An 8,703-nucleotide genomic window follows, 5' to 3' on the forward strand; every position below is an offset into this window, starting at 1 on the left:
TTAATTACCAATATATAAATAATAATTTCACTTTTTTTTTTTTTTTTTTTTCTGATAAATCAATATTTATTTTCTTATTTTATAATAATTTCTAATTTAATGTTTTAATTTATGAGCTTTTGAAATTTTAAGCAATTTTTAAAATTATAATTGGCATAATAATATTGAGTAAGTAATTTGTATACATATTTAAATTCAATTTAAATTTTTTATTTTTACTATTACTAATGAAAATGCGAATCTTTTAATTTCAACGTGTAATGGAAATATTTTCTTTTGTATTACAGAAATACAAGTTAATAATTATTAGATAATAAAGTATCACTATAAATCATCTACAACTAATAATAATAATAATAATAATAATAAATAAAGCAACAACAATCGTCACAATTATTGTGACACTGCAAAAAATAAAATAAATAATAAAATTATATTGAACAATTATAATGTAAAATCATCGTGGAAAGTAAGTATATATAAAATATTTCAACAAGTATAATTCAATATAGCATATCAAAATGATCACAATGCAAAATAGTAAATAGTAAATAGTAAATAGTATATATAAGCAATGTGACTAGGCGCAGCCGAGAGCTTCATAAAATAAAATTAAAAAAGTTTTTTTAAAAATCTCTCCTGACGCAGAATACAATGAATGTGAAAGACATGAAATACATACATTTAAAATGAGCTAAAGAAAAAAAAGAGTTATACATACCGTCATCATCACCATCACCACCAACAACTTTTTAAATAAAAAAAAAAATAAACAAATGAATAAAGTGAGATCACAATGATGATGCTAGACAATATATTATATAAAATTAAAGAATAAAGAATAATAAGAAGGATTGATCCGTTCATTTTGTTGAAAAGGATGGATCGCGATAAGGTATAACAATCGAACAGCACTTCTTTGCACCGCCCTGTATATTTTATAAATTTTCTATTATTGCAACATGAAAAATATATTCTTTGACTTTTTGTTTATAATATATATATATATAAATAAATAATTTTGCTACAGGGTGCGTATATAATTCACCGCGATATTATTTCGTCATGCTGAGACAATCCCGTTGCGAATTAATCGTGTGATGTTGAGATGTTGAGATGTTGAGATGTTGTGTGAGCCTCCCCTTTTATTCAAAAAAATAAATAATAAAATTATGTGTTTCATCAGGTTGTTGTTGTTGTTTTTTTTATAGATAGATTTATTTATTTAAAAAAAAAAAAACGTTATGGATTATATATCACGAGAGAGTTGAATTAAAATTATTATCAAAGGTCTTACTCGACAAACTTTGGTGCGAGTTAAGTAATGTATATTGATAGATTTTAAATAAACATTAAATTAAGTTTAAATAATCTCTTCCGTGCAATGACGACGAGGACCAAGACGAAGAAGAAGATAAAGATGATGACGATGAGGTCATAGCAACGCCGTTGGCACTACACATTTTACTTTTTAAATAAAAAAAAAAAAAAATATAAATAAATAAATTTTATGAACGCTTTTGCCGCTCACCTGGGGTTCAAATACTCATCTTCACTGTGTATTTTATTTTCTCTCCAATAGTCTGATCCAAGTCCCATTGGAATGTCGCTGATAATTTCTTATTTTTTAAAATATTAACCTGGGGCATGTGATGATAAAAGCATTTACACGGATAATATTTCAAATTACTTGACTAACAGTCGTTTTTTTTTTAATTTTTTTTTATTTATTGTTTATTTAGTAACTTACTTAAACTTGTTGAATTATTATTATTTATATTTTCTTAATTTCAAAAACTTTCTTTTTTTATTGATAAATTAAAGACACGTTGTTGTTGTTGTCGTTGTCGTTGTCGGTGATGTATATTTATCTTGATAAATTTTGTGGTTTTTGATTGTACCAAAATGCTTTTTTAACAATTAATTTTCTAGGAATGAAACAAATTGTGTAAGTTTATTTAGTTGATCTTCAGTAAGGGCATCACGTGATGGTAAATCTTTATCAACTTTGCAAGGTAAAACTGTTGTATCATCAATTGTCCATCCATGATCCAATACAATTTGACGTGATTCATCAAGTGATAAGCCTGTCATTGATGCAAGTACTGTCAAATTAACTGATGAATATGCCTCTGATATTAATGACATTGCACGTTCACGTACATTTTCTATAATAAAATATTAATAATGTATTTTAAACATGTATTCAATTATTCAATTATTCAATTAATTAATTAATTACCTTTAAGTGCAAGCATTATGTTAGCAACTTGTTCAGACCACTCATTATTAAGTGCTGTATGTACTGCTGTCCAATCTCTTTGCCACATTCTTTGTCCAACAATCCATATTTGTGATAATTCTGAACAACTTGATTTAACACTCTTGGGGATTCTTTGCCATAAATATTTTGCATGACACAATTCATTTTGATAAAGATAAACAGCTAATAATTGTGAATATATTTCTGGTGTTGCAATACAGTTTTCAGCCTAAAAAATATAAACATTCATTAACATAAGTAGTAGTTGGTATATTTATTATTTATTATTTATTATTAACCGGTTTAACATGACAACATAACCAAGTTATTATTTTATTTTTATTTATTTATATTTATTAATTACCTCTAGCTCAGCTTTTTCTAGGTCTTTGACCAATTCATCAACTTCAAAAAGAACCATATTTTTTTATTATTTATTAATTATTAAACAACAATTTATATTATACTATTTGTTGTTTTAAATAATAATATGTATTTGTTGATTGATAAGTATGTACAAAATCAGCTGCTGCTGTGTGTATTGTTGTTTGTTGTTTTGATGTAGTGGTGAATGGTGATGGTGATTCAAAACTGCATTACCATTGATTGATATAAATTTAAATAACAATAATCTAATTTCTATTTTCTAATATATAACTTTATTATTATTAATAATAGTACAATTATGTATAATTTATTATTATAACAACACTCATGGATAACAAATATTTAAGGATGGAAGATTATTTATTCCTGATTTTAATAATTATTATATTATATTATATTTGTTTTGTTAATAATTAAATGCAGTGTAGTAATTAATTTATCATGAAAATGGGGATTGTTAATTAATTAATTAATATGAATCTTTTATTTAAATAAATAAATAAATAAATGTGTGTGTGTGTGTGTGGATGTGTAGGTGAGTGGGTGTATTTGATAAATTGATAAATTGATAAATTCATTATTGAACTTGACGTCTAGTACGAGCAGCTCTTTGTTTATCAAATCTCAATTCCATTTCTTCAAGAACACGTGGAGTATAACGAACAACTAATTTAACTGAATTAAGTGCTTGTTTTAATAGTTCAACAGCTTTTTCATGATTTTCACCTTCAACACACTGTCAAAAATTAAATAAATAATTAAATAATTAAATAAATAATTGAATAAATAATTAAATTGTAAAAATTAGTTACTTACAACACCATTAACAGAAAGTAATTGATCACCACGTTTTAATCCACCATGTCTATCAGCAACACCACCAGGTATTATTCTTGATATATAAATTGGTGAATTTTGTTCTTTTCCACCCATAACATTAAAACCAAGACCTTCTTCTGTTTTTGGTAATTCAACAACTCTTGGATGAGCATGTCCTTCACTTGCTGCAAATGCAGCAACAGTTGCTTTTGCTGTTGCTGATGCTCTGACATCTTGTGATCCCTGTTTTTTAAATTATTCATTTTTATAGATAGGTATACCAAATTGTTTTAGGTATTTTATTTATTTATTTACCTGAATGTCAACAGTTTCATAAACATGCTCATAAACTTCTCTAACAGCATTTAAAAAATCACTTTGTAATACTTTTTGTAATGCTGATAATTTTGTACTTGGTACTTCTCCACCTGATTGAGCAAATAAATACAAATATTACAAAAAATAAATCAATAGTCTATTTATACCTATAGAGTAAAAAATCAACTCACTCTTTTGAAGTTTATCAAGTAATTCAATTGCTCTTTGAACATCTAAATATTAAAAAAAAAAATAATTATTATTATTGTTAATTAATTTTATGTAAACATAAAAATTGGAGCAAATGAATCAGAAAAGATTCACAATCCTTTAGATGAAAACTCACCTCGTTTGAGATTAAGTGGCTCACAAACTGTTGCCATTATTATTTGTTTTAATTAAAATAAATATATAATTGCATAAACAATTCAACAAATTGTGGGTGGGGCACACACAATAAATACACAGAAGTCTGACACTTGATACTTTATTTATTTTTTTTTTAATTACAAGCTTCAAAGAAGAAGAAGAAGAAGCAGAATATCGCCATTTTGATATTGGTTTGACAACAAGCCACTAGAGGACACATCATGTATTAAATTAAATTAAATTATCAATTATTTATTAATTGAAAATTATAAATTTCATTTTCATATAATTTTATTATATTTTTTCTCTAATTCATGTATCGTCAAAATAAAAAAAAATAAACATAATTAATTTAGATTGTTTTAGTGGATTAAAAAATTTAAAAAAAATAATAAATTACGCTGCAACTTCCTCAGTTGGACCTTCAAATTCTAATTTAACATTGCATTCTTCTGGTAAATCTTCAACATCAACTTCTGATTCTGGTGCATTGAGCATATTTAAAGTAACTTCAGAAGATTTACCATGGCTAATTGCTTGATTTGTTGTTGATACTGGTGTTTGTTGTTGTTGTTGTTTTTGAGCTGTTTGATTTGGTGTTGATGATAGTGTTTGTTTTCTAATTGGTATACCAGCTTCTTCAAATGCCTTCTTCTTCAGTGTCGTCCGTATCTGTGATCTAGAAATTTAAAATCATCAATACAATTATTATTATTATTATTTTACAAAAAAAAAAAAAATACTGACGTAGAAAATTGAGGTAATTCAGTCACTTTCAGTCACTTTAATCTTGTGTCTTGTGTGTTTTAACTTTTTACTAAAAAAATAATAAAATAATATTTAAATGACTTACACCGTTCTTCCTTTGATGTGTTCACTTATTTTATTCAAATCTTCACTGAATTTTTGAACCGAGTGATGTAGCATCTCAATTTCCTCGTCAGTCCATTTACTAAGATTAATAAAACCGAGAATGAAAAAAAACAAAACCAATACTTTTATTTATTTTGTAATTTAAATTTTCCCGCGTGATTTTACAACGCCATTGTATATGCCAAAATAATAAAAACAAAAGAATGTCAATTACCAATCAATATGTAAACAAACAAAAAAAAATAAAAAAAAAACATCTTTTATATTTATATAAATTTATATGTATTTTATTAAAAGTTATTATTATTATTTAATGATTTACCCAGCTGGTGAATCTGTGCTTGGATGCAGTTGCATTGTGAGCTCACCAAGTTTATTAAAAGCTGCACCAGCAGCGGTAAAAATTTCACCAACCTAAAATATAATTTGCCAAGTGTTATTTATTACAATATTGTCGTTATTAGTTGATTTATAAACATATGATATATATATAAATTGAATAATAATATAAACAAAACACCGGTTAACATAACCTAACCTTTTTGCCACTTTCTGGATCCATCGCGATAGATTTGTGTGGATTTGTGAATTGTGATTTTTGTTGTTGTCAGGGAAGCTTTTTGGAGAGGCGGGCTATTTTGTGAGTGACACGTGATCAAAAAAAAAAAAATATATAATACAAGTGATACAAGTGGTGTGTGCGTGTGAGGGGCTGAAGGGATGAGGGGATGATGGGTCACTTTGTAATTTGTAGTGGGGGTCATAAAATATATATTTTTTTTTAATACAAAATTTGGAGTAAGTAATTCTACAAATTTCAAATGAAAATGGTATGTTTTTTATTTTTGATTAATTTAAGACTCACCTTGCTGGCAGAGTTCATTATTAAATATTTAATTATATTGTTCAATAAAATTAATGATGTGTGACATTGATCGTTGTTAACTGTTTCATATAAATAACTCTTTTTTTTTTTTCTTTTTTTTTTTATTTATTTTTATATCATGTTTTTTTTTCCTGCTCCATGCAGTTCTGCCCTCTTGTGTCACTAGTGAGATTTAATTTTAATTGTCCTTGATTATTTATTTATTTATTGATAATAGTATAATACCTGTTGATTATTATTATTTCACATAAAAATATAAAATAATTTCAACAAATTATTACCAACAATTTTTATTGTTTATTTGTTAGGTAACTTTTTTTTTTTTGATAACGAAAGCTATATATATTTTTGTAATCTGTAATGTGGGATGAAAATTATTTCGTTGATTATATATTATAATATGAACACCTTTATGAAAAGTAAATTAGAGAAAAAAAACTGAGCCAGGGACAAATTAACAAAACCACGATACAAATAGTGTAAAAAACCACAAATGTGACACAAGGTTTTTAACTTTGGTAACACACTTTTTTGATAAAAACAACAATAATAATAATATTGGAAAAATAATTTTTATTTTCAATTTAAATTAAAAAAACTAACATAAGTAAATTTATTTATCATCATCATTATTGTTATTATTATGATTTTTTTGAAATATTAAAACTTTTCTTCCCCATGTGTTATGATTAGTGGCAAGTAGCCTCTTGAAGCCACAATCTTCACCACAAATAATATCTTCAATCCACTTGTTCATATCTCCTTGAATTTTTAATAATTTAAAAAGTGGAAAATCATCATGATTGCCAGATTTTCTCAGTCTTCTTGATGCATTTCTGTAGCACTTCCATGGTTGTGGTTCAATAACCACCATATCAGTTAGACTACATATTTTTTTGATAAATTCAACAAGACCCTCATCACCATTATTCAAGTGTATCCACATGGTTATTGAAAAACAAAATATAACATCAAATTTATTTCTCTCAAATGTTTTCAAGTAGTCATTCAATACCTTGTCACATTCATCACTGACAACATCCAGGCATTTATAACTTATTGATAAATTTTCATTGCTATCACGAGCTCGTTCAATCAATACTCCATCCAAATCAACACCCAACATATTGACATCAACATCCGGAAGTTGATTTGCAAGATAATTCCACAAACCAACTGTCAAATTCTATAACGAAAAAAAAAAAAACATAATATAATATACGTGTCTAGACCTTGTGTATATATAAAGGAGAAGAAAAAATAAATCGCAATTTCAACATCACAAGTTTATTTATATATACGCATATATCAATTCATCTTTTCCTTAAAAATAAAATTGTAAAACATTGTCTCGTTGAAAAAAAAACTTGAAATTAAAATCTATTTTTAAATTAAATCTCAAAAGCCAATGTAAATAGCTGAGTAAGTGTATTTTTTTTTTTTTTTTTTTTAAATGGAAGCAAAGCGCCGACAGATGATGGCGCGTGTGTCTTGAATCTTGATATAATTAAGAAATCTTAATGTAAAGAGCTACTAAAAGACAAGAAAAATATATTATATTTTTCTATTTTTAAATGCAGCATCTAAATATATTGTGTGTGGAATTTTTAGTACATATATAGGGCTATCATTTTGTTAATATTATCTCTCTTTCGAGTTTCGCCTCAAAAGTATTTAAACATAAGTAACACAGAGAGATATATAGAAATTTTTACAATTTCAACGTCCGGCAGCTGTTTCCGCGTGTGGTCGGAAATAATATTACAACTTTTTCCAACACAAGTTGTGTTAAAATTAATAGGTACATAGACAACTGTCTGCTTTATATAGTTTATCAACATTTCTAAAAACCACTTACAAGTATACACACATAAAAATATATTTTTAAAAAATAAAAAATAAAATACTTACTCCGGCATTACAGCCAACATCGAGGGCAATGTATTTCCTGTCAAATTTATTTGTTTGCCACACTCCTTGAGGAAGCTGTTGGATACGCTCATCAGCCGAATGAAAGTTGTAATAATTTATAAAATTACCATGACGACTTGCACCTGGTTCACCACCTTTAAAATTCAATGACTCTGACTTGACATTATTTAAATGTTTATCCGCCATTTAATTATTATTATTATTTAATTATTTTATTATAATAATAATAAGGTTTTTTTTTGGTAACACGTGAGTTATAACATGGTTGATGATTCGATGACGACCACGACAACATTGAGTAGTGCTGCCGTCTACAGTTTTTATTATCAACTATTATTGTTATTATGTATTTTTTTTATTGTTAACGTGCGTAGAGTTTTTTTTTCAAAAATTATATTATACCGGTATATATTTATAATGAGACATTATTGACGACTCAATAAATAATTTGATGATAAAAATGAAAATGAAAAAAAATAAATGAAATGATGCTGTGTTGAGACTGTTGAGAGCGGAAGGATAATTTGTCCACGACCCAGATTAACTTGGCCTTCGATGACAGTCCTTGGGGTCACGGTGAACTTTTGAAATTTCTTGAATATTATCTCTTACCAGTTTGTCATAATATTATAATAATATTTGCCGAGTAAACTATAGTCTATGACCCGACAAAAGGACCTTAATCAATTTAATTAATAAATAAATGGAACAGCTTCTCGTTTAATATTCAAATATCAAAAGAAATTAAATAAATCTCTAAAAAAACTGTCAATATAAATTTATATTTTTTAAATTTTTATAAATTTAAATAAAAATATAATATATATTTATTTATATAATTTTTTTTCCATTTTTC

At 26.1% G+C, this 8,703-nt stretch overlaps 4 protein-coding genes across 6 annotated transcripts; all 4 read right to left on the bottom strand.

Moving 5' to 3' along the window:
• Positions 1-1,834: 1,834 nt before the first annotated feature.
• LOC122860598 (COP9 signalosome complex subunit 8) lies at positions 1,835-2,788 on the bottom strand. Its single transcript, XM_044164485.1, has 3 exons — positions 2,628-2,788; positions 2,243-2,492; positions 1,835-2,168 (listed from the first exon to the last, which is right to left on the bottom strand). The coding sequence occupies exons 1-3, from the start codon at positions 2,682-2,684 to the stop codon at positions 1,921-1,923; spliced, it is 555 nt and encodes a 184-aa protein (XP_044020420.1). The 5' UTR covers positions 2,685-2,788; the 3' UTR covers positions 1,835-1,920.
• Positions 2,789-3,176: 388 nt separating this feature from the next.
• LOC122860599 (protein lin-7 homolog C) lies at positions 3,177-4,249 on the bottom strand. Its single transcript, XM_044164486.1, has 5 exons — positions 4,134-4,249; positions 3,979-4,020; positions 3,785-3,897; positions 3,467-3,712; positions 3,177-3,386 (listed from the first exon to the last, which is right to left on the bottom strand). The coding sequence occupies exons 1-5, from the start codon at positions 4,168-4,170 to the stop codon at positions 3,228-3,230; spliced, it is 597 nt and encodes a 198-aa protein (XP_044020421.1). The 5' UTR covers positions 4,171-4,249; the 3' UTR covers positions 3,177-3,227.
• Positions 4,250-4,258: 9 nt separating this feature from the next.
• LOC122860600 (chromatin complexes subunit BAP18) lies at positions 4,259-5,996 on the bottom strand. Of its 3 annotated transcripts, none has more exons than XM_044164489.1 (4): positions 5,895-5,996; positions 5,352-5,443; positions 5,010-5,108; positions 4,259-4,835 (listed from the first exon to the last, which is right to left on the bottom strand). In XM_044164489.1, exons 1-4 carry the CDS (start codon positions 5,910-5,912, stop codon positions 4,553-4,555), a joined length of 492 nt encoding a protein of 163 aa, XP_044020424.1. In that variant the 5' UTR covers positions 5,913-5,996; the 3' UTR covers positions 4,259-4,552. The 3 variants fall into 3 exon arrangements, with proteins under 3 accessions (XP_044020424.1, XP_044020423.1, XP_044020425.1); XM_044164488.1 differs by lacking the exon at positions 5,895-5,996 and adding an exon at positions 5,568-5,766; XM_044164490.1 differs by lacking the exons at positions 5,010-5,108; positions 5,895-5,996 and adding an exon at positions 5,568-5,769.
• A 115-nt stretch (positions 5,997-6,111) lies between these two features.
• LOC122847771 (probable RNA methyltransferase CG11342) lies at positions 6,112-8,037 on the bottom strand. Its single transcript, XM_044145627.1, has 3 exons — positions 7,827-8,037; positions 6,549-7,101; positions 6,112-6,140 (listed from the first exon to the last, which is right to left on the bottom strand). Exons 1-3 carry the CDS (start codon positions 8,031-8,033, stop codon positions 6,112-6,114), a joined length of 789 nt encoding a protein of 262 aa, XP_044001562.1. The 5' UTR covers positions 8,034-8,037.
• Positions 8,038-8,703: the final 666 nt, after the last annotated feature.

Source organism: Aphidius gifuensis, linkage group LG1 (genome assembly GCF_014905175.1).
Source record: "Aphidius gifuensis isolate YNYX2018 linkage group LG1, ASM1490517v1, whole genome shotgun sequence".
NCBI lineage: Eukaryota > Metazoa > Arthropoda > Insecta > Hymenoptera > Braconidae > Aphidius > Aphidius gifuensis.

Excerpts from the sequence above, each read along its gene's own strand:
- LOC122860598 (XM_044164485.1), bottom strand. The coding sequence starts at position 2,684 with ATGGTTCTTTTTGAAGTTGATGAATTGGTCAAAGACCTAGAAAAAGCT. Across the intron at positions 2,493-2,627 it reads TAGAAAAAGCTGAGCTAGAG|GCTGAAAACTGTATTGCAAC; the intron begins GTAATTAATAAA and ends TATATTTTTTAG. Across the intron at positions 2,169-2,242 it reads CATAATGCTTGCACTTAAAG|AAAATGTACGTGAACGTGCA; the intron begins GTAATTAATTAA and ends ATTTTATTATAG.
- LOC122860599 (XM_044164486.1), bottom strand. The coding sequence starts at position 4,170 with ATGGCAACAGTTTGTGAGCCACTTAATCTCAAACGAG. Across the intron at positions 4,021-4,133 it reads GCCACTTAATCTCAAACGAG|ATGTTCAAAGAGCAATTGAA; the intron begins GTGAGTTTTCAT and ends TTTAATATTTAG. Across the intron at positions 3,898-3,978 it reads ACTTGATAAACTTCAAAAGA|GTGGAGAAGTACCAAGTACA; the intron begins GTGAGTTGATTT and ends TTGCTCAATCAG.
- LOC122860600 (XM_044164488.1), bottom strand. The coding sequence starts at position 5,591 with ATGGATCCAGAAAGTGGCAAAAAG. Across the intron at positions 5,444-5,567 it reads ATCCAGAAAGTGGCAAAAAG|GTTGGTGAAATTTTTACCGC; the intron begins GTTAGGTTATGT and ends ATTATATTTTAG. Across the intron at positions 5,109-5,351 it reads AGCACAGATTCACCAGCTGG|TAAATGGACTGACGAGGAAA; the intron begins GTAAATCATTAA and ends TATTAATCTTAG.
- LOC122847771 (XM_044145627.1), bottom strand. The coding sequence starts at position 8,033 with ATGGCGGATAAACATTTAAATAATGTCAAGTCAGAGTCATTGAATTTT. Across the intron at positions 7,102-7,826 it reads ATGTTGGCTGTAATGCCGGA|AATTTGACAGTTGGTTTGTG; the intron begins GTAAGTATTTTA and ends TTTTCGTTATAG. Across the intron at positions 6,141-6,548 it reads AAAAAATCATAATAATAACA|GTATTATACTATTATCAATA; the intron begins ATAATGATGATG and ends AATAATCAACAG.